The sequence below is a fragment of the Protopterus annectens genome, chromosome 2.part0, assembly GCF_019279795.1.
Source record: "Protopterus annectens isolate FY-2018-M chromosome 2.part0, PAN1.0, whole genome shotgun sequence".
Taxonomy (NCBI): Eukaryota; Metazoa; Chordata; order Ceratodontiformes; family Protopteridae; genus Protopterus; species Protopterus annectens.
In genome coordinates, this window is record NC_056728.1 from 1,835,776,738 (window position 1) to 1,835,803,040 (window position 26,303).

Consider the following 26,303-nt stretch of genomic DNA (forward strand, 5'->3'; position numbering starts at 1 on the left):
TATTGCCAGGCCCAGAAATGGCCATCTTTGAGGCCTAGGATCGAGTGCGGAGAACCCAAACTTTAATGAAGTTGCTGTAAATTTCCTCATGTACAAAGAACCTAGGGATCCCGCCTTACCCCTTAGTGATCAAGATGCAAGTTTCTGATACTGATGAGTCTTTGGCAGCCAAAGCGGTCTTGGGAATTTTAGTTGGGGAAGACATTCCAGAAACCAAAGGCATAGTTGCCTGTGATGCAGTTTATCCAGAGGCTGCAACCAATACACAGTCTGGAGGCAAAAAATACAGCCACCATGGGACCTGATAACATCCCAAGCTGCATCCTACATGAACTCAGGCAGGAACTTGCAACACCATTAGGCTCCCTAGTCAATGAAAGCCTGAGTACCAGCTTCTTCCCAGCTGAGTGGAGGACAGCCACTGTCTTCCCTTTGCACAAAGGTGGAGTGTCCACTGATCCGGGAAATTATAGACCCATCAGCCCAACTAGCCTAATCTGCAAGACTATGGAACAGATTATCATGGACCTCATTAACAAAGACATTGGAAACCTCCAAACACTCAATCCCACACAGTTTGGCTTTGTCAAGGGGAGGTCATGTCTGTTAAATATGGTCGACTTCTTTGAGACAGTCACCAAAGCCATGGATGAAGGGAAGATGGTGCACACTTCCTACCTTGACTTGGCCAAAGCCTTCGAAACTATACCCCTCTTGGGCATAACAGATAAACTATCTCAACTAGGCATCAGTCTATATGTTACCAGATGGGTAGCTAACTTGGTCACTGATAGAACCCACCTAGTCAAAATAGGGGAAGCTACCTCAAACAGTAGACCTGTAACAAGCAGTGTACCCCAGGGTTCGGTCTTGGAGCCTCTGTTATTTTGGATATACTTTTCTGAGGTGCAAGCCAAAACCAGTGGGCTATGGCTGACCAAGTTTCCAGATGACTGCAAGCTGGGTGCTGTCATTATTTTCCCTAGTGATGTGGACATCCTCCAAGAAGTTCTCTCCCAAATAAATGACTGGTGCCAGAAACATGGCCCCAAGCCGAATGCCAAAAAAATGTATCATTACCTTTGGGGAGAGTGACATCCCCACAAATTATCCAACTAATAACAATGTCCTAAGCATGCAATCAATTGTGAGGGATTTGGACACCCAGGTTGATAACAACCTCACTTTTGACCACCATGTTGCTTCCGTTGTACGGAAACCTTTCTATATGGCCCACCTCATAAGTAAAGGTATCTCATCCAGGGACAAGAAGGTCATAACATCCCTGTATTCTTCCCTTATAAGGCCCATTATTGAGAACAATGCCCCATTTGGCATTTACCTCACAAAGCACAGGCAGCAGCTGGAGAGACCACTGAGGTTTCTCATCAGGAGAATCTAGGGGCTCAAAAATCTACCATACACGGATAGGCTAAAAGCCCTATCCTTCTACACAGTTTCATACAGACTCCTCAGAGATGACCTCTGTCTGGCATATAAGGTGATCTTGGACCCTGCCTTGATGGGACTGCTGCAAATCCGCAAGTCAAGCTCCACTCCAGTAACCCATACACATGGCTTCAACCTGGTCTGTGACATCAATAGGACTTGTTGGTGGGACAGATTTATGTCCCAGAGACTCTCCCATCTGTGGAATAGACTCTCTCTCCACATCAAGCAGAGAACCTCTTTACCCCTTTTTAAGCGCAAGCTGGACAACTGGATGGGAAACAGAAAATACATCCCTGGGATTCCACTCGTGTCTCTGCTGGACAGGGGCATCTGGTGCTGACTTGTCTAAACATGGGCTAAACTTGTGGCTAAGCTTATAAGGGCCTCAGGACCAATAGCCTTGTAACTTCCTATGGTCCTATGGAGTCCAGGGCTGCAAAATCACCTCACCTTGTACAGAATCACCAGGCCTTGGGAAACCCAAGTTGCTGGTCACAGCCTCAGTTTCCCTATTCTCCTTCCTTTTTTCTGAATGCTTTTTTAGGGCAAAGACTCCCAGAGGATATGGTGGCCTAAAACCATGCATGTCACCCCTTTTTGGGAGAAATCTCCTGGAGAGATATCTGACAACATCAGATTGTCCTCAGGGTGAGCAATGCACAGTGTAGACAAGAGTCCTCATCATGCCCCTGGGACAAGACAAAAGAGGCACTTTCTATGGAAAGCTTTATGCGGATTCTGTTCATCATAAATTAAGCAGTTATTGACTTTAACAGTAATTTCCTGACAACTATATTCCAAATCAGACATTGACTAAAGAACAGAAAAAGAGTCTTATTGACACTGTGAAAAGCTTATAACAAATACTAACTGCATGTCAAGAAAGACCTGAAGATGATGCCAGCCAACTCGCCCTTTAATCCACCAACATCTTCACATGAGAAAGATGGCTTGGGTTGGAGGACTGTGGGAATGTAGTATTCCGGAAGACTGGCTGTCTGCATTCACCAATGTGTCCATTCAGTAATTTACATGTTCAGTAAAATATACCACAGTTTGCATTGTTGAGCAAATAAATGTTCAGCAAAGTGAACTGTTTCCGTAACTGGTTCACAGAGAGAGTGATAAGACAAGGGGCTTGGGGTGCTTTCCAAAGACTCAGCTCTGTAAGTGGCTTATGTGCTGTCCAGTCTGGGTGTGGAAGTTGAAAGCCCATACCCTGGACTGTAGTGCATATTTTCTGGGGCCAGGTTGTACTTTGTGAAGTAATTATTGAAACAGACTTGGTCATCATTAGTTGGCAGTGGCAGGATTCAAACATTATTACTGCCAGTCATCCTAATATCATAATGAGTGGCATCCTGTTACCTGGGTGTCATATTGGTGGCAGTGATGTACCCCTCTGTCACATTTGGTAGCAGTGATGTCATCGCTCCATTACATTTGGTCGCAGTGGTCCCAACTCCCTAGTACAAAGCTATTCACAAAAAGTCCTAGGCTATAGGAAGCACCCAGGTCCTGATTACAGCTCTTTACTTCAGGTAAATCTTCCAGGTATATGTTTTAGATAGGTATCTGACATATAGCCAGTGTGCATCAGGTATGTGGTGCATAGGTAAGTGCTTTATGATTACTGTACATTGGAGTATGCAGTGAGACAACATGTGATGTATAACTGCCCACATGTGTTACACGGTAGGTAGGTAGGTAAATAAGTGATATATAGCTACTGTACATGGGGTATGCAGCAAGTATTTAAGTGATCTATAACTAGTGTACACGGGGTATGCCGTAAGTAGGTAAATGAAATATAACTATTATATATGGGCTATGCAGTAGGCATGTAGGTAAGTGATCTATGACTTATAAACTATAAGTACTGTACATGGGGTATGCATCAAGTAGTTACATGATCTATGACTATTACATATGGGCTGTGCGGTAAGAAGGTAGGTAGTAGGTAAGTGATGTATAACAACTGCACATGGGGCATGATTTGGATAGGTAACTGATGTATATTTACGTATGTGGTGCATAAGTAATTACAACATAATTACTGTATATGTGGTATGCAGCAGGTAGTTGACTGATGTATAACTACTGTACATGGGTTATTCAGTAGTTCAGTAAGTGATGTGCTATTACAGTAAATGGAATATGTAGTAAATACAAATAAGTAAGTGTAAGTGATATATAACTAAAGTACACAGAGTATGCAATAAATGAAGTAGGTGGGTAAGTCATATAGCAATACAATGATAAGGGGGATACATTAAGTACGTACGTAAGTGATGCATAACTACTCTACATGGAATAGGTGGTAGGTAACTGATGTGTAAGTACTGTACATTGGATATTTACTAGGTAGGTAAATGATATACATAGAGTATGCATTAAATGCAGTTAGAAGTTAACTGATACATGACTATGTGGAAGGTTGGTAAGTGATGTAGAACTATTGTTCATGGGGTATGTGGTAGGTAGGTGAGTGTTATACAACTACAGTGCATGGAATATGCAGTAAGTAGTTTATCTGGTTGTTACACTGGTGAGTGACGCACATCTACAGTAAATAGGATATGTAATAGGAAGATAAATTATGTGTTAGTGTTACTATTGTACATGGGGAATGTACTTGGTCAGTAATTGATGTATAACTACTATACATGGGGAATGCAGTTGGTCTATAAGTTAGGTATAACTACTGTATGTAGGGTAAGGGGCAGGCAGAGGGATGATGAATCACTACTGTTCATTAGATAGTTGGTAGGCACGTGAGTGATAATCACAGTACACTCAGTGTGCAATAAATGTAGTGGACACTTAAGTGATACATAACTACTCTACAAGGGGCATGTAGTAGGTAGAGTAACTGATGTATATCTACTGTACACAATATATGTAGTAGGCAGATTAGTGATATGTCACTGTTATAAATGGGATTTACCGCAGGTGGATAACTAACGTATAACTACTGTACATGGGCTACAGAGTAGGTAGTTAAGTGACATATGACTACTATACATGGAGTGCAAGGTAGTTGGAAAGGTAAGTGATCTATAACTATGGTACATGGGCTATGCAATAGATAGGTAAGTTATACATAACTACAGTGTGTGAAGTATGTGGTAGCCAGGTGAGTGGTAATTACTGTATATAAGAGAAGTGGTTAGTAGTTAAATTCTGCATAACTATAGCACATGAGGTATAATGTAAGTGGTGAATAAGCATAAGTTAGGCAGTAAGTTGGTGAGTGATGCATAATAGTACATGGTTTGTGCAGCAGACAAGTAAGAGCTGAACAACTGCAGGGTAAGCAGTAAGTAGGTGAGTGACATGTAACTACTCTAGAAGGCGCATGTAGTAGGTAGAGTAACTGATATATATCTACTGTACACAATATATGTAGTAAGCAGGTTAGTGATATGTCACTGTTATAAATGGGATTTACCACAGGTGGATAACTAACATATAACTACTGTATATGGGTTAGACAGGAGGTAGTTAAGTGATATGTAACTACTATACATGGAGTATGTGGTAGATATGTAAGTGATATATAATTATTGTACATGGGCTATGAGGAAGATAGGCAAGAAATGTATAACTACTGCACATGGGGAATGAGGTAGCAAGGTGAGTGGAGAACAACTACTGCACATGGGGTATGTGGTTAGTAGACAAGTGAGGTATAACTATTGTACACGGGGTGTGAGTAATGTGTTACTACAGTACTGGGTATGTAGCAGGTATTTAAGTGATGTATAACTACTGCACATGAGGTATGTAGTCGGTAGATAAATGAGGTATAACTACTCTGCATAGGGTATGAGAAATATGTAACTACAGTACGGGGGTATGTAGCAGGTATTTAAGTGATGCAGAACTACTGCACATGAGGTATGAGTAATGAGTAACTACAGCACTGGGGTATGTAGCTTGTATTTAAGTGATGTATAACTACTGCACATGAGGTATGAGTAATGAGTAACTACAGCACTGGGGTATGTAGCAGGTATTTAATTGATGTATAACTACTGCACATGAGGTATGAGTAATGAGTAACTACAGCACTGGGCTATGTAGCTTGTATTTAAGTGATGCAGAACTACTGCACATGAGGTATGAGTAATGAGTAACTACAGCACTGGGGTATGTAGCTTGTATTTAAGTGATGTATAACTACTGCACATGAGGTATGAGTAATGAGTAACTACAGCACTGGGGTATGTAGCTTGTATTTAAGTGATGCAGAACTACTGCACATGAGGTATGAGTAATGAGTAACTACAGCACTGGGGTATGTAGCAGGTATTTAAGTGATGCAGAACTACTGCACATGAGGTATGAGTAATGAGTAACTACAGCACTGGGGTATGTAGTAGGTATTTAAGTGATGCAGAACTACTGCACATGAGGTATGAGTAATGAGTAACTACAGCACTGGGGTATGTAGCAGGTATTTAAGTGATGTATAACTACTGCACATGAGGTATGAGTAATGAGTAACTACAGCACTGGGGTATGTAGCTTGTATTTAAGTGATGTATAACTACTGCACATGAGGTATGAGTAATGAGTAACTACAGCACTGGGGTATGTAGCTTGTATTTAAGTGATGCAGAACTACTGCACATGAGGTATGAGTAATGAGTAACTACAGCACTGGGGTATGTAGCAGGTATTTAAGTGATGTATAACTACTGCACATGAGGTATGAGTAATGAGTAACTACAGCACTGGGGTATGTAGCAGGTATTTAAGTGATGCAGAACTACTGCACATGAGGTATGAGTAATGAGTAACTACAGCACTGGGGTATGTAGGACGTATTTAAGTGATGTATAACATCTACCGACCACATAACCCAATGTGCAGTAAAGTGAGGTATAACTATTGTACATGGGGTATAAGTAATGAGTAACTACAGTACTGAGGTATGTAGCAGGTATTTAAGTGATGTCTAAGCACTGGTTTCATCCCAGCTGAATGGAAAAGGCCATTGTTATCCCCTTGTACAAAGGTGGTGCTTCCACTGACCCAAGGAACTACAGACCTATTAGCCTGACTAGCCTTATCTGCAAGGCCATGGACAGAATCATCATGTTCCTTATCAACAAGACATTGGTAACCTCCAAACACTTGATCCTACTCAATTTGGATTTGTCAAAGGGAGAGCTTTCCTGTTGAACATGGTGGACTTGTTCCAGGCAGTCACTGAGGCCCTTGATGATGGAAAAGCCCTTGATGAAGGGTAATCTGTGCATACAGCCTACCTAGACTTAGACAAGGCTTTTGACACTATCCCCAACTCAGGCATAATTGACAAACTCACCCAGCAAGGTGTCACCCCATATATCTTCAGATGAGTCGATAACTTGCTCAGTGATAGAACCTATATAGTCAAAATAGTAGAATCCACCTCCAACAGCAGACCTTTAACCAGTGGTGTTCCACAGAGATCAGTCCTGGGACCTCTACTAATTAGAATCTACTTCTCTGAAGTGAAAACTAAAACTAAAGGTCTGTGGCTGACAAAGTTTGCTGATGACTGCAAACTGGGAGCGGTCATAGACTCTCCAAACGATGTCAACATCCTACAAGAGGGTCTTACACAAACAAATGACTCATGCCAAAGTCATGACCTTAAACTGAATGCAAAAAAATGTATTATCATCCCTTTCAGTAAGAGTGATGTTCCTGCTAACTATCACATCAATAACACCCTAAGTATGTACTCAGTGGTGAGAGAACTGGGCACACTAGTTGACAGCAGTCTTACCTTTGATCACCATGTCTCCACAGTGGTAAGAAGGGCATTCAGTATTGCTCATCTCATAAGTAAGGGCATTGCCTCCATAACCTCTCTGTGATCTTCCCTCATCAGGCCAATAATTGAGTGCAGCGCCCCTTTTGGTATGTAACCTCTTCCAAGCACCTGAAGTAATTGGAGGGACCACAAAGGTTCCTCACAAGGATAAGTCAAGGTCTTTAGCATCTTGCCTATAAGAATCATCTGAAATTACTGCAACTTTATTCTGTTTCATACAGACTACTCAGAGGCGATCTCTGCCTTGCATATAAACCAGTCTCAGACCCTGCTTTCTTGGAAATGCTGCATACCCATAAGTCAAATGGTACACAGGTTACTCACTCTAATGGCCTTAACCTGATATGTGACATTAATATAACCTGCTGGAGAGACAGATTTGTCTCCCAGAGGTTGCCACATTTTTGGAACAGACTCCTGCTTCATGTCAAGCAGAAAACCCCATTGGTCCTCTTCAAATGCAATCTGGATGACTCGATGGGTAACTGTAAATTCACCTCAGGGGTTCCACCTATGCCCCTTTTGGACAGGGATGATAGGTGCTGATTGTGGAAATAAGGGTAAAACTTGGCTAGGCTTGTAAGGTCCCTAGGGTCAGTAGCCTAGTAACCTCCTATGATCCTATGATCCTTAACTACTGTAAATGAGGTATGTGGTCAGTAGACAAGTGAGGTATAACTACTGTACACGAAATATGAGTAATGAGTAACTACAGCACTGGGGTATTTAACAGGTATTTAAGTGATGTATAATTACTGCACATGGGGTATGTGGTCTGTTGATAAGTGGTGTATAACTACTGTACATGGGGTATGAGTAATGTGTTACTACAGTACTGGGGTATGTAACAAGTGTTTAAGTGATGTATAATTACTGTACATGGGGTATGTGGTTAGTAGATAAGTGAGGTATAACTGTTAAACATGGGGTGTGAGTAATGTGTAACTACAGTACTAGGGTATATAACAGGTCTTTAAGTGACATATAACTACTGCACATGGGGTATGTGGTCTGTTGATAAGTGATGTATAAGCACTGTTACTACAGTACTGGGCTATGTAGCTAGTACTTAAGTGATGTATAATTACTGCACATGGGGTATGTGGTCAGTAGATAAGTGAGGTATATCTGTTGTACATTGGGTATGAGTAATGCATTACTACAGTATTGGGGTATGTAGCAGGTATTTAAGTGATTTATTACTACTGCACATGGGGTATGCAGTCAGTAGATAAATGAGGTATAACTATTGTACATGGGTAGGGTTACCACCTGTCCCTGTTTGCGAGGAACAGTCCCACTTTGGGCAGTTGTGTCCTGCAAAAAGCCTAAAAAATGGCAAATGGCCTGAGATTTTAAGACAAAATATATTTCTTAAGTTTTCTTTAATAATTGCATAAAACAGTTATTTTGTATCTGAAACACATTGATGTTACATCAGATAGGATAAGCAACTCAATTGCTACAAAAATGAGCTTTTATTTTGGCAAAAAAGTGAAGTTCTGTCCTTTGCTCTGGCCGTGGGTATGTTTTGTCCTGCAAAATCTCACATTTCTACAACAAATGTCCCACTTTGGGCATTTGAAAAGGTGGCAACCTTATACATGGGGTATGACAAATATGTAACTACAGTACTTGGGTATGTAGCGGGTATTTAAGTGATATATAACTACTGCACATGGGGTATGTGGTCAATAGATAAGTTAGGAATAACTAATGTACATGGGGTATGAATAATGTGTTACTACAGTACTGGAGTATGTAGCTAGTACTTAAGTGATGTATAATTACTGCACATGGGGTATATGGTCAGTAGATAAGTGAGGTATAACTGTTGTACACTGGGTATGAGTAATGTGTTACTACGGTACTGGGGTATGTAGCAGGTATTTAAATGATGTACCACTAATGCACATGAGATATGTGGTTGGTAGATAAGTGAGGTATAACTATTGTACATGAGATATGTGCTGGGTAGATAAGTGAGGTATAACTATTGTACATGAGTAATGAGCAGGAGCAGCCTTAGGTCAACTGCTGCCCTAGGCAAAAGGGCTCCACAGCGCCTCCCACCACACCACCCAGTGCCCTCATCCTGGTCTACCTGCATCAAATAAATACTGGAAAAGCACCCCTACTAGAGGAGCGCCCTAGGCGGCCGCCTAGTTGGCCTATGCCTAAGGCCGGCTATGGTAATGAGTAACTACAGTACCGGGGTATGTGGCAGATATTTAAGTGATGCATAACTACTGTACATAGGGTATTTGGTTGGCAGATAAGTGAGGTATAACTGTTGTACATTGGGTATGAGTAATGTGTTACTACAGTACTAGGGTATGTAGGTAGTATTTAAGTAATGTATAATTACTGTACATGGGGTATGCAGCAGCAGCAGCTATGTAAAGCATATGTAACTGCATGAGTGAACTAGTGGGAATGACTGCTGACTGCGCAGAGCAAGATATGAGAGCCATTGCAAGAAGTTTATGGGTTTATACATGGTTGGAGGGAGAGGGTACTGTAGTGCACTAACCCTGAGCTGTGCTTCAGTGAAGTAATCAGAATCTTCTGCTGTGGAAAAGTTTGTAATGTCATAAGCTTTTGCAATAATTATGAAACAAGCACAGGAAGTCTTTGCAGCAGCAGTTTGGTTCCTCAGTTAAACACCCAGCTAAGCTATCTCCATCTCAGACAGATAAGATAAGTTTAACGTCTCATCTAATCAAAGACACATTTTGGAACACAACCCCCCCCATGTTGCCCCACAGTGTTAGCAATGGAACCTAAGCATCTAATGGGGGAAAGTTACCTTTTGATCTTTCAGTATCAGTGGCAAGTGGATTACACATTGAGACACTGACAGCTGATTAAGTTGCAGTTTAAGTTTCAAATTTTAAAGGAGAACTGCACCCAAAAACTGAATAAAAACATGTTTTTAGCAAATCTTGAACTTCTCTGCATTACTAATGTCTCTGTATCAAACTGAGTAATTGCCATTATTGTCTAATTTGTTATACCTCAAAATGACCCGAAATAAAGTTGCTATGGCTAATATGATTTTATTTGCAGTCAATGCCTTTGTCTTGATGATGTCATTGGGTTTGCTGTGGTCTTCTGTCTCAGTTTACAACATTGCTGTGACTGCCTGCTTTTCACTGTCAGCATCAATCTGCATTTTTAATTAGTTCCTTTGATTTTCATTTGTGGCTTTCTCTGTTACAGTATTTTAAGGAATGTTTGAATAGCAGGCTTGAGAATGTATTTAAGTTAATTGTTCTTTACAAAGTAACAACTGTAGTTCAGTGTTCAAGCGTGAGAAATCTGATCCCTGTGATTAATAGGCGTTACTTTGCTGAGATGGTTTGTGCTGTATTTACAGTTTTAAATACTGCAGCTAGAATTAAAGTCTTTGATGTTAATATTTTTTCCTCAACTCACTGACTTGTCTTAGCAAAACACTGTATGCAATGCAAAAATACCGTAACAAAACACTAGAAGAAACATACTTTTACAGAAAATATAGTGTAGAAAAAATGCAAAATTAAATACTGACAGACAGTAAGAAGAGTTAGATGACCATATTTTTGTTATTTGTGGCACTGAGAGTTTGAGTAGGGAAGATATTTGCATCTGAAAACTAAGCATGAAAGCCCTGCCTTTGTTCAGACTCCAGGTTATACTGCTTATCTGAGGCATGATGCTGTAATCTGTAACTGATTAGGCACATTAAAATGTCATTGTTTAGCAGGCATTGTTTTCTTAACGGCTCTGTAGTTGGGATAAGTTACCTAACTTAATTACTCTGCCACTCTTAGTAACCTTTGTGATGTAACAGATGAGACAAATGCAGGAAAGAAAGGCAAACCTACTTTTTAAATGATGCCTTTTCTGTATGTGAAGTATTATGGTTGGATTACAGGGAAGTAAAATAACTTTATGAAAGAAAAACTTGACTTTTGGGTGGAGTTCTCCTTTCAGTTAATTTCTGTCTGCTGTTCTTACAATATTTTACTGTTGCTCTTCATTTCTATATAGTTATTTTGTTACATTTGATCTTTGTCACACATGGCCTGGTCTGTGGTTAAAACAGATCATCTAGAATTACCCCCACTTGGTTAATACGCAAATTTATCTACCATCTAGTTGCATGTTTCTATGTTAGGAAATCCTGTTCTCTGTACATGAGTCACTTCTTCACCAGTAAGCCTTTCAGAACAGAGTCAAAGGGATTATACATGCCTTGGTGCAGCATTCTGACCACCTGACCGTTGCACACATTCTGTTATGTGGTCTAAGAAACTGGAAGGATATGACTGCCAAAAGCATTCCTTCACCTCTCCATGTTTCAAATGCCTTAAAGTGCAGTTATCAGTAGATATCAGAGGAATTATTTCACTATTTATTTCGGTGATTTCTCAGATGTTAACATCGTATTGACTAATGTGCAATTTCCTGCCATGTTGCCAAGGGTGTAGCCAGTTAAGCTCAATGTACCCAAGTACATTTTTTTGAGGGCCAAGATCACTAAGAACAGTCTTTAAAGTAAAGTTTGAGCATATATATGTAGACAATATGCTTACAGACAGGAATACTCTAAAAATTACTTTCTCATGATTGCTGGAGGCAACATATGAAAAAAAAACTGTACAGTTCTTAAGTCTATATTGTGCTTCATTGGAGAGATATGTACACTTTTAAATGTTATGTGCATGACAGGTCAACAATATGAAGTTTGTGTGCAAAACAAAAATAGTCAGCTACATGACTGCCTACTGCTACATGGACGCACCCTAGCTCAATTCATTAAATGACTAGTATTAGGAGACAAAATATAGATAAAAAATGAGATGTATGATTTACAGAATTATATGAGAACATACCTCACATCTGTAGCAGCTTTCATGGAATGTCTGTCCTAAGCATTCTATAGTGTACGTGTCTGCATCATTCTTTGGGATGATGGGCTCTTGGCAAACACAGCACACTGGAGCATAGGCCCTGTAAGAAAGGGGTTAAATAAGTTAAAAAAACAGGAAGGCAGCAGATGCTTTACTGAAGTATCTTCCTTATATACTACTATCAAACATTGTACATTACAGCATAAACTATTCAAAAAAGAAGCTAAGTTAGAATAAAATATTAGTAAATGCTTTATTTATATGTGATCCATGCAAACTAGCATATGTAATTCGAAAATTGGGAAAACATCATTTTCATTTACACTTGTTGCACTAATGTTTATTTTTAAGGTTATTGCCAATGGTTAGAGAACAAATCAACACTTTGCAGTGCTGAGAATACTAACAACACATGAAGCACAAAGGATAAACTTCAGCAAGGGAAACGCACATACCAAGGTCACTTTGCTGTGAAGATGAGTGTTTAACGGTGTTAGTATAAACAGTTAGGTATGTGGCCATTCAGTGCACTGCACTCTAGAAACTCCAGTAGCATCTTGCTGAAACATTAAATAATAAAACATCACTCTGACACCCTGACAGCTGTAAGCACAATGAGTGGTTATCTTAAGATGAGGCTCCTGTTTCCAGTAGAAAGCTATAAATTAGGACTGCACTAGTCACACTCCCTTACCCACTGAAGTTTATCTGAGGCAAGATTATTGCTAACTGAAAACTAGCTCTGATACCATCTCATGCACTGCTCCAGAAGAAAATGTAATTTTGTACAGGCACATAAAGTTGCCTGAGAATACATGACTAACATAAAACAGCTGTGGTTTGGAAGGGGCTGCCGATTATATGAATACGTACTCAAGTGACCACTTACTTTTGTGGTGACAGATCTTTCAGGGTTCATTATTCAGCATTCAGGTGGTCTACTCCAGTTTCCTTATGTTTCAAAATGGTACTTTTGAGTTAAGTTATTATACAGTCTTCCTATATACAACTAGAAGCTATGCGACAGCATGTATAGTTATTATTGGTCTGTTCTGTCCTTACAGCATGGCTAAGAACCTTATCTCCTATTGTCTGTGCCTTGCTAGCCTCATCTTTCATGCTACCCATGTGTCACATAAACTGTTCAAAGAGCTTTTACATAGTAATACATTTCAGTGTCATATGTGCAATGGTTTAAAAGTATTTTAGATAGACAGTTCTGCGATGAAAATGTTCAGAGAATTACTAACACACACACACACACACACACACACACACACACACACACACACACACACACACACACACACACACACACATATGGTTTGCTATCATAATCTTGAAATGACTTCCATCAAGCTCTCATGTTGTCGAACGAAAATACAGAAAATAACAGCATCGAAAAGGCACAACACCGAAACCAGTAATGTTGATCCATCCATATTCGACAAAGTCGACATTACCCAGTGTACCTTCCCTCCCAGAGAATTCCAACTAACGTTTTGCAGGGGGCAAGCCCCCCTGCACCCCCAGCTACTTATATATTATAACTCCGAGATCGCACTATAGTGATGAAAAGGGCAAAGTTCCCGATCCACAACGCAGTGCAATCTCCAATCAATATGTCAATGTCACAACAGCAAATGCACACTAGCATTCACTGTTGCTGGTTCGACATATTTTGAATTGCTGATATGCGACTTTGAAAACTGCATTTTGGCATTCAACGTTCGCAAAACGGCATTCAAAATTTTCAGTGTAATGATATATATATATATATATATATATATATATATATATATATATATATATATTATATATATATATATATATATATATATATATATATATATATATATATATATATATATATATATATATATATATATATATATATATATATATATATATATATATATATATATATATATATATATATATATATATATATATATATATATATATATATATATATATATATATATATATATATATATATATATATATATATATATATATATATATATATATATATATATATATATATATATATATATATATATATATATATATATATATATATATATATATATATATATATATATATATATATATATATATATATATATATATATATATATATATATATATATATATATATATATATATATATATATATATATATATATATATATATATATATATATATATATATATATATATATATATATATGTATATATATATATATATATATATATATATATATATGTATATATATATATATATGGGTCCCCTACAGAAGAACGACAGCTGAGAAGACCGAAACCCACATAACCGACACCACATGGTCAACAATCAAAATGCCGACAATGGGGAAATGGTATGTCTCCGTAGTGTGGAATGGAAACATTTGCATTCCTGCACTGTAGTGCGATCTCGGAGTTGGTATATTAAAGTTACGGGGGTGTAGGGTGGTGTAGCCTCCTGTTAGCACAAAAAAGGAAATTTTATTTTCCTTTTTTTGTGCAGTAGTCACATTGTTGGTGTTTCGATTGTCGACCATGTGGTGTCAGCTATGTGGGTGTTGGTGTTTTGTGTAGGTGATCCAGATATAGATATCTGTGTGTGTAAATATTTTTTTCTGGATATGACTGAGAACCTGTTTACTCAGAAAACCTTGATACCTACCGATAAAAGTCTTCAGCACACACAGCCTCATTCTGGTCATTCAGCGCAAACTGCTCGTCTTTGATATGCTTGTGGCACACAACGCAAGTGAAGCATTCTGGATGATACGCCTGGCCCATTGCACGTACAATATGCTTTTCAATCACTGCTTCACATTTTGCACATTTTTCCAATGTATCCTGCAAAACAAAATACAGATATAAACTGATAGAAAAACAGAAATGGAATATCAAATATTAGCATTAGGTTTAGATTTAATATTTCTCTGAAAGAATGCTGTTGATACACAACTTGAAATATTGTTAGCTTTTTTTTTCTTTTCTGTTTTGATGTGGCGTTTCTGCTGGGTGTTGAATTCAAACACTTATTGTGCTTGTTTCATAAGTTCTGCACGAGTTTACAACATCATAAACTTTTCCACAGCAGCAGGTTTTGATGACTTCACTGTCGTACAGAAAGTCATACTTAGACACGTTACCTAAGCAGGAAACACTACTTACTACCTAAAAGGCAGGACTGTCAGAAAAAAATAGTAATTATAAAAAACAGAAGTTGACAGCAGAAGATATAATTGTTTTACCTAAACCATTCCTTACTAAACTCTGACACAGTGAATCCCCATCAGACCAAAAAAAGGTGCTACATGAACATATTTGGAATACAGAGATAACATTAGAACTCTATAAAGAAATAAACTATGTTGTACAGTGTGACAACAATAAAATAAAACTCATTTGAGTATTAGGCATCAGTTTCCCAGTTTATTCTTACAACCTCCACAGGCTACATTAGTTAGCTGGCCCACCGTGCTGACTCTCTAAACTGCTGTCTTTAAACTACATTCATAAGCAAACTTTAATTCGTACTGCTCTTACAAGGTTTTGTCCTCTTTCCTGCTAGTAGCTATTATCCTTTTACACATTCTGTTTGAGTCAAACTGCCATAACTCTACATTTTATGTATCTGGAACTTAACTGTTCAAGGCCACTAAACACACATCTTTTTTTGTAGTGGTGACCCAGGGAACACTGCTTAAGTAGGTGGCTCATTCAGGGTCACACAGTATGCTATTGCAGGCAAAAGGAATCAAACCTGGGTTAGCAGGCAACTAATAGTCTTAACCATTTGCAATACCTATGCCATCTCTTTTTATCAGTCTGATACTCCTGTGTACTAAATTAAACTATGCATCTGTCAATCTAACAATTCATTCATTCATTTTTCTGTTGGATAACTGGGAAATGTCTAGTAGGAAGAATTCAACTGTTGTATGGTCAAGTGGAGAAAAAAAATGGCAAAACAATTACAGAATGAAAGCTAGAACAGTAATATATGCCTTAAGACAGATATTACAGAAAATAAGCAAACACATCAACAGAAGTACAGTGGTTCAGAACTGTCAAAAGCCCAGTTTTTAACCTCAGTGTGAATGGGAAGTAGAGTTAATTCTTACTCTTGAGCAGTGGTATCTTGGGGTGATTATTAATTAGGGGGTGTAGGGACAAAGCCTCATAAAATATCTGTCAAAAAGTCTTTTGTCAAGGTTTTAAAATAGTAGTTTTCACAGTTCTGAACATTCAGAACATTACCCCATTTCCTTATGGTGAACTGGAAGTTCTAATAATGATGCTACAAGCTAAATAGGAACAGTTAGACGGTAAATAAAGTCTGCATATGGTGACACATTTTCACACAAGAGTTGATCAAATAATGGCATAAACTGCATTGTTCATTAGTTTGCACTGCTCTATTTCTGTAGGCAAACACCAAACTTCATTTTATATGACAATTGTTCTTTTTACTCTTAAATGTACTTATCTAACTACACTAGTGTTGCCCTTACCATGGAAACTATTCAGAAATTATTAGCGTATAGCATTATAAGAAATAGTATGCTGAGTGGTTACATGTAGATTGGGGGTATTCAGAAACATAAGTAGCATGACTGTGCTACTGGAGAATTAGTGCAGTATGCATGGTATGCAAATGACTGCATAATGGCATGCAAATGACTGTCAAAATGCTAACAATATCAATCACATATGCAGATGATGAAATCAAACAAAGTACAAAATTAACATGATGAGCTGTGGTGGTCATCTGTTCTGAAAGCCATGACTTTTCTGCTGTGCTAGAGCTTTACTTACCTTATGGTGCAGAACTAGCAGAACAACACGTGTTAGCGGTCACCTTTGGAGCCACTATCTGCAGTTATGTACGTCATCACCCTCTGTGTCACAGGTCCGTCTGCCTGAAGCTGACATGCCATCACCTCCATGAACAGATCATTATCAACCACTACTGTGTGGTCAGAGGCACCATACTGGGGGATTAGTTGCCATGTGCTGCCCACCCATGGAATCAAGGCGATGCATAGACTACCCATCAAAAAGGACAAAGATGGTTCTGCAGCACTAACTGTCCTAACTACAAGGACCTTTCAGCATCTGACATGGCTAACATTGGGAGTTTGACTTTGCAAATCCTACACCAGCTCCTTGACATGATGCTGCAGCATGTAGAGAAGCTTCTATGGTTTCCATGGACAATAGAAAGAAAACCACCATTATGCAGATATTGTACTACCTAGTCCATTTTCCTGAGGTCCAAGGGCCCACTGATTGCACCCACATTGCCATCAAGACCCCATTTGCTCCATATGGCATCCAATATATTACCTAGAAGGACTGGAAGGACTTCTGCTCCATACAGTACCAGGTGGTGTGCAATGCACAGACTATTGTATACAATGTGTCTATGTGCCATCAAAGCAGTTTCTATGAATATCATAACTCACATATGTGCTAATACTACCAGCAATGTCTTCTAGTTGGCAGGTGCATAAACTACAATGGATATGCTATTCCTATGGATGTAGGCAGCAGGACACCCACAATGGTGTCTACTGTTGTGTATTGCAGGTGATGAAGGATATGCCCTGGAACCATAGCTGATCACCCCCATCAGATACTGGCTTTGACCAGTTCTCTACTGCTCAGTAACACAAGTGTTGCCATTAACATGGTTGCAATCATTTACGATGCATTCATCTCCAGGAACTCTCTTAATGACCACAGACAACACAACAGTGATGTGGCACGTAAACGGACAGAGAGGAATAATATTATACCCCCTCGCCAACTAGCCATGACTACCTGGGACATAGCTGTTCAGCAAAACTTTACCCTACAGACCACAACTGAACACAGTAGGACTCTCTGAGCAGATCCAAGTAGCCCAGGACAAGTAATCTTCCTGCACATAGACCATTACTGGGCAACTCCCCAAATAAATCTGTTTGCCTCCCATCTTAGCAGACAACTGAAACGGTTCAGTTTCAGAACACTTTGGAAAGTAGATGCATTCTCAATCCCTCTAATTTCCAAAGTCCCATAAAGATCAGGAAGGAACTTACCAATGATGTTTTTGACAGAGACAGCACTAGTTCTCTCACCTCATGCAGCTGGCCAGGGCCAATAACCAAAGACTTCCTCACAGAGTGTGCTTGATCACACAGGGTACTGAATCCTTGATTTACCCCAATATTCAAAAATCTCAATCAAACTATGTGGATGATAGGCTTTTGATTTCTTTTAGGCACCTTTTTCTGAGGACATGCAACAGGTGTTGAAAGAAGCAAGATGACCTGATGCCAAAACATACTTAGCCAAATCTAAAACAGTTTCTTTTTGGTGCCAAAATAGAGGACAGGACCCATTTCAAGTGAGGACATCTTTGGTTCTCCAGTACCTGTGCAAACTGCTCTGTTGTTGCCTAGCCCATAAGTCACTAATAATACACCACTTGAAAATTTCAGCCTGTCTGCCACTCGATCCCTCCTCTTCCTCCTTTGTCAAAAGTCAAACAATTTTTAAATTTCAGGGGTTTACATATCAAACCACCAAGAAAAAAGATGGCTCCTTCCTGTGACTTGAATTTTGTTCTGAAGATGCTAACACTGTCTCCCCTTGAATCTGCAGCCAGCTCCTGCCTAAAATATTTAACTTGAAAGACCATCCTGCTGGTAGCTCTAACTTCTGCTAGATGAGTATCATAGTTACAAGTTCTTATTTGATCTTTCACAAAGGCAGGGTGATTCTCAGAACCATCCATTCTTTTATGCCTAAAGTTGTCTCTGAATTTCTGAATTTTCTCTCATTCAGGCTGTCCAACTTCCTATTTTTTATCCTGACCCTCAAAAAAAGGGAGGTGATATACTCCATTGCCTGGGTGTCCACAGACAGCTGAGGTATTATTTGAACAAAACTAAAGATTTTAGGAAATAAAATTAAATTATTTTTGTGTACAATGATGGTAAGAAGACGGGACAGCTAGTATCTAACCAAATAATGTCTGGATGGCTTTCCCATGTTACTCAGTTCTGCTATTCTAACTATGGCTAAAACCCCCCTCAAAATGTCACTGCTCATTCATTCCGGTAGAGCAGTGGCTACTTCTGAGGCTGTCTGGAAAGGGGTGGATTCAAGATTTATTCTGGAAGCAGCTACTTAGTCCTCTGTTCATACATTCTCCAAATGTTACAACTTGGACTCTATTTCCATAGCCAGAGCAGGCTTCACTAAGAGTATCTTTCAGGTAATCCTGGACTATGATCCTCTTCCATCAGCCCTTTATTCCTGAGCTTTGGCAACAATCCCATATAGGTTTATGCTACGCAACAGTGATCCAATGAAGAACATAATACAGTTGTGTAGTTTAATTACCATAACAGTAGATGTTCAAATAGATTAATGTTGCAGTGCTAGAACCCTCCATTCCTTTTTATTTCCTTCTTTGGCTGGGTCACAGTATCCTTCTATCCTTCGCTTTCCTGCTATGATTATTATTTTGAGCTTGAGGCTTCAGCCTTCTTGTTTTAGACAAGAAAGTTCTGTGGTTTGGTGAGTCTGTATATCCAATAAACAGACTAAGAACCAGAAGCCAAAAATAACTAGTGGAGATCCAGGAGGCACACAAATCCAGCCAGGAACCACGCAGGCTAATAGCAACCACCAAAAGTATTTATTGAAACAGAAGAGCAGTCAAGTGCTTTCATCTTACATCAAGACTTCGTCAGAACTGCTGTTATCACATGAACCAGACACTATAAAGGAAATCCAGTAATCATGTGATTAAAACAAACCAATACTGACACATAATAGTGCAATTAAAACAAATGTGTGTTAAACATTTAAAATTAAAATAAAATTGCCATGAGTAGCCTAGTGTGACACTAGGTTAAAGCTTGTGCAAAGAAAAACATAAAATAATGTACATGTATAAATTACATATGTAGATTATTAGCATCACCCCTCCAATCTTTTTAATTTTAGGACTGGGGTGATAGAACAAAAATTGTTAAGCCTAGGGTGTGTGAGGACATCACATATCAAAATCCACATAAATTCCTTTTTGTTGAGATGTTCTTCAATACTGAAACCCCTTGGGTCACATTCCAAGTAATCTATCACAATAAACTTGAAATGGTGATCAGGAAAAGCTGAAATATGTCTGTACAATGCATTGACTACAAAGAACCTCTAACCATCTCAGCATCTCATGGACAAGGCTGGCAAGGAGATTTGTAAACTCTTGCAAGAAATATCCCAGATAACCTGATGGATGCTATACCAACAGACATATTAGGAGGAAATGGCAATTTGTTCTCACTGCTGGAACATATTCAGAGGAGTTAATTTCCTCACCCTGTAGGTTAGATAGCTTCAAGTTAGAAGAGAATCAGTTGGCTACATCCTCAGAGGTAAGGGAGGTGCTGGGTAATTTATGCTTGAACTGGGATATATTAACTTGTGTTAATCATTCAAGCCAGCTAGACACATAGTCCCTTTTCATGGGGTGAGTCAGGAGCAAAATCTAGTTAACCGAGTTGTTCAGAGTTCCATTGTAGGCAAACAGAGGCTTTGGGAATCAAGCCCAAGATAGTTGTAGGGTTTAGGTCTCACAGCACATAATGCTAGCCCTCTGCACCAAACTGACAGAATATAATGAAATCCATAAAGAATAATACTTTAGGTAAGCAATTCCTATTTTTTCTCTTTAATAGTTTTAAACGCTGCACCTCTGTTATGTAAATGCTGAAAAACACCATGTTTGCCATCTGACTCTTGCATTTGTCTTGTCTAAAGACTTGCTGTCCACGTTTGACCCAGTAACTGCAGTCAGGTGAGCTGTGAAGAGCAATTTGAGATTCTTTCCTAAAAGGCCTGAAAGTAAAACATCTAGAGATTTGTACAACCCTACCAAAAGACACACTGATGCTGTCATGTGCATATTCAGTGACAATATTCTACTGGTTTGCTATTATCTTTACATATCTGGTGCAGAATAAGTCACCTTTCCATCTCTGTTGACAGTAAGATGCTTCTGTTTTCCACAGAATGGCTAAGAGGAGCGCATAATATGCAAACAACTGCAGTCATGTTCTATACATTTTGGTTATTATTGATGAAATTTTGCACCACCACCTCCAGACTGCTGGGTAACTTACGGTTTGAATAAGATTCAGTTCCATGAAATGTTTCTAAGAAAAACACTTTCAGCACCCTGACTTTACCTTTTTCCCCCACTATTGTGCAACATGGAATTAGTACATATAATTTAGGGGTGTATGCCCCACATGGGGGGGTACAAGGAGGCCTTGCTTCCTGCAAAAAAGTTTTAGTGTTGGATCAGTGAAACTGTGCAATAGCAGAACTGTTTTGCAGGAATGGGACTTGCTGAAATTTCTGTTGGCAGGTTGACATGAATCTTTGCAAACTGTAGCACCCGGATTCAACTATTAAGTCTTACTAGTTTATATTCAAAGCACTATCCAGCACTGCATGCAGGGACTTTGCTTACAAAGGAAATTACTGAGAAGGAGGTATGTCTGCAGATCTAACATACAAGCACAGCTATTGCTGTATTACTTTAAAGCCTGGGTCAGACATTAACAAGAATGACAGCAGCCAGTGCCCTTGTCAGCCACTGTACCTCATTCCTGTGAAGCTCGTATTTCTGCAACTGCCCAAAAGAATCCCTCAAGGGCAGATGGTTTCTTCTGGTGTTATCAAGATATTTTGTTGGCAGCTTCCTTTGAGCTTGCATGACACAACGATGAAGGGTGGATGTTTTAGGCATGAGAGGTATCTGGACTCCTGAAAAGCTGTGCTGCTTGTGGTGAGCTCATAATAAGCTTAAGCAAATGGGAAGTTAAATAATTTTGTGCATTCACTAGGGGGGGATATTTTCTTCCCTCAGTTGACACCATTTATGTTATTTCTATGACCTTCTTCAACATACTAAGCCTTTCCCCTTCTGCCTGACTAACAGAATATTGTAACACTACTGTAATAGCTGAATATTCCTAGCCTCATCACAGAATGGGAAATATGACACTTGGTCACATGTCCTAAGAATGGTGATGTGCTTGGCTTGATACCCACTACTTTTCTTAATTTTGTTTTGCACAGTTTACAAACTACGTGGCAGCCTGCTGCTTCATACTGTTATCTAAAAAAAAAAAAACACTCAAGCTATAAATCTGAAACATTTTCCACTTTTCATAAATGGAAACTCCATCATGAACTTAAAAAGAAATCTGTTTTTATCATATATTTTTTATTTTACTGTTTATAGGGAGAAAAGCACCATGGGAATGAAAGTAACTGCATTTTCCACACTTATTTTACGGCATCTTAGGCACAATGAAAGTAGTTACAGACATATTGAAGCAGAAGTAACTTACACACAGAACACAATTTGTTGTAACAGGTAATACTTTGAAACAATGTAGAGTTATGCATTTATGCACAGATATAGGTAAGCTTAAGGAAAAGGAAGACTAATATAACACTTGGTTATACAGGGATGTGTGCAAGCACAAAAAATGTTAGTGAACAGGGGAGATTGGATGTCACTATAGAATGAGATTTTTTAGTGTTCACAATTCCGATTCTAAAGGAGACAAAGATGTTTAAGGCTGTCATGAATGATTTGGGGTTAATGTCACAACTTAAGGTTATAGGTAGACTGTCCCAGCATTTGAAAATGCGTACAGAGAAGTAATAATGTTGATTATTAGTATGTAGAGACCTGGTAACGAATTTATGAAGATGTAAGTGAGTGAGATGGGTAGTACCATGTAATAAAAATCAGAGGAGGGGACATTTTTCATGGTGATGTAATACTATGTTGATGACTTTTACAGTTCAGAGAGGTAATTTACTTTAGTATACAAGCCAACTATTGCACATGCTGCACAGTGGTAGTTTCTTGGGTTAACTAGAAGAAAACAATGAGTGAAGATATAGGATTCTTTGAGTTTGTTACATAGAACTGAACATAGTTCTGTAACAGTCATGGAACCATTGAAGAAGCTGGCAAGTAGAAAAAACTGTGGATGTGGGTAGTCTGGCTTGAGGTGTAACAAAATAGCAGGCACAATAAAGAGAGCCAGTCTGCAGTTCTACTGCCCGATGACCCAGGACATGTGGCTGTCAAAGTTGAACACAAGATCAAAAGTTACTCCAAATCGGTTGAGTGTAGACACTGTCACTACAAACGTTTGGTGTTTGAGTACTGTATCCAGTCCCACTGAAATAAGTGGTGGGCTTGGACATAATTGTGGTGCTTTCTATACGCTGTATGACAGAAGCAGGATGGCAAGAGTCAAATTTACTATTTACAAATATTGCAAACAGGACAGTCACAGGAATGGATCTCTGAGGACTACAAGGTTGACTGGCTGTGATGGAAAGATTTGGTTGAATCATTTTAATGGAATGTATATGGTGAGCTGCACAGTTAAAGAAAAAAAAAACAAGACATTACAGGAGGTAGGTAGGTAAGAGTTCCCTAATGCATTTGTATACTAACATTCAAACTGTGTATGCAGTTGCATCTGCCCAATACTTTAGATACACATGGGTTATAATATTTGGGCAATGAAGGAACTCTTTAGTTTCTTTAGGAAGTAGAAGCTGATACTGGGATAAGACTGAGAGATTTTGCAATACGAGAAGCTGAATTTGTTGTGGAATTAGTTATGAGTGTAATAAGTAGTGTTGATTGTGAGAGTTTAGAACAGTGTTGACAAAAATCAGAGGCTATGGTAAGCCATGTCAGATGGGTAAGAGTATGGGGTGTGTTGTCTACCTGGAGACAGAAATGAGCCAACAGAATGGCAAAATGATTTGAAGCTGTTTATGTACTGATATTATTGTGAGGTGCAGTCTTTTTTGATTTTGTAATTACTCTTGTTCTTAACATCATCCTGTTTCACTGCTTCAGTATAATAATTACATGGGATGTAATTCTAACTTGGAGGACATTACATGTAGCTTTGCTGAATTATCTTAAAATACTAATACAGCAACTACCCATGTCAGGTATGCATGTATGTATGTAAAAATATATGTATGTACCTAGATGTACTAGTGTATGGTTTTATGTACCTTTATATGCATGTATGTGTGTATTTATCTGGTTTACTATCATATTTCCGAATCGAACTCCGTCGACTGCACTTTTGTCAAACACAGAAATTCAAAAACGGTAATGTCGAACACCAAAAGCCAACCTAGGAATGGTTTTAACATGGGTTGAGATAGGTATTCACTGTTATTCCGAACTACAAACCTCTCCCCTATCTCGACCCATGTTAAAACCCATTCCTAGGTTGGCTTTTGGTGTTCGACATTACTGTTTTCGAATTTCTGTGTTCGACAAAAGTGCAGTCAACGGAGTTCAATTCAGAAATATAATAGTAAACCATGTATCCATATGCATGTATGTACATACATATCAGTGCATTCTTGTAAGTTTTGTCAGTTGGCTAGGATACACTAGACATAATGTTCATTTTCAGCATGACATTACTTATTGCACATTGAGATATGATAAATACATTAATAATTACAACAAACAGATACTGAATACTTTAACATTAGATTATAATTAAATAATAATGAAGATAGGGCAGCAGAAAACTTTACAATGCCAAGATATGCTACAACACAGTAAACAAGGAAGAATAGAACATAAGTTGTATAAGAGAAAAAACAAGTAGGGAATAAATTGTGTAATCAGTTGCAAGGCAATAAAAGTTGATATAAATGTGTAGCAACATGATATAGTCAACAGGATATCTATAAACTGAAAAAATATATAACAAAACTTAGTTTTAGTTAGTGCAACAGTAAGTCACTTAGGCCAAAGTGCACTGGTGAAGTCTAGAAAAAATGTGTGCTACACTGCAGACAGGTATAAAGTCAGAAGGGAGAAGTCCAATGCTATTACAGCAAAGCAGGAGAAGGTAGTTTCACGTCTTAGGAAAGTTGAGCATTAAGGAGTTGCTGATCGTGTGAAAAAGGGAAGTGGTAACTACCAACCATTTCCTGCGTCATGCACTGCTTCACAGGCTTGTGTTCTGCTGTTGTTATAAGTATTGGACTAGAGCAGGTAACACTCATCAGTGGAGAATCAGTGAAGTGTGCAATAAAACTAGTATCAATGTCTGTGTTTAGATGTAACTAGGATAATGCAACATTTGTTGTAAGAAGTTAAGTCGCTTAGCCAGTAATACTGCTGCAAAAGAGTCAAAACTACTGAGAATCTGGGATAAAAAGGAGAAATGCGAACCTCTGATGACAGTGAGAGGCATCTGAAGTACGTACTTTAACGGTTTTGTAGGCAATGATATAGTTTGTGTTTTAATCTTTGCAGTTTGTGATGTAGTTTTCAAAAGTGACTTCCCTTAGGTGAGGACAAGATGTTTACAAGTAGTAATCTGTAATGATTTTGAAATGCATGGCAAGGGGGATGAAAATATAAAATAATAATCTTTTTAGGCTATTTTGGTGGCTAAGGCAAAACAACACCATTTGTGACACAGCAGGCATTAGGTTTCACAAGATAAATATGAAAGCATTATCAAGCAAACAAATAAAATGAGCACCAAAGTGAAAGCCAAAAGCTGCCTGTGTTCAAACAAATGGACCAAAGATAATGAAGCAGGAACTCCATGGGCTCTCTTTAACCCAGTCAAAAAAAAAAGAAAACAACCAGTCACATCCAACATTAAAAGCGACTGACTACATCCTATATTAAAAACAACTAATCACATCTCCCATTTTATCAAAAAAGCCCCTAGTGCCGTGCAACAAAACCAAAAAAAAAAAAAAGAAAAGAAAAAATTAATATTATCATAACAAGATTTCCCATGAAATGATTAAGGTGAATTATGACTTCTTGTCATAAGTACTTGTATACACCTTGAAGTACAATTTCCTGGTCCAGTTTGCCTTGTTGCCCAATATCATTTATACTGAGGATACCGCCATACTGCGGTGGTGGTGCTGCGGTAGCTTTGTCGCCTCACAGTTAGACGTTGCCCGTTCGATTCTCAGTTAGAGCGTCTTCTATGTGGCAACAT

The 26,303-nt window shown here is 38.6% G+C and overlaps 1 protein-coding gene across 1 annotated transcript in view; it reads right to left on the reverse strand.

The window, feature by feature from the left end:
* Positions 1 to 26,303, reverse strand: part of FBLIM1 (filamin binding LIM protein 1) — a 726,871-nt gene that overhangs the window by 25,423 nt on the left and 675,145 nt on the right. Inside the window, exons 7-8 of the mRNA XM_044061867.1 lie at positions 14,870 to 15,048; positions 12,163 to 12,280 (exon numbers count right to left, since the gene is read on the reverse strand). Coding sequence (XP_043917802.1) covers positions 12,163 to 12,280; positions 14,870 to 15,048 — 297 coding nt within the window. The remainder of the gene's footprint in view (positions 1 to 12,162; positions 12,281 to 14,869; positions 15,049 to 26,303) is intronic.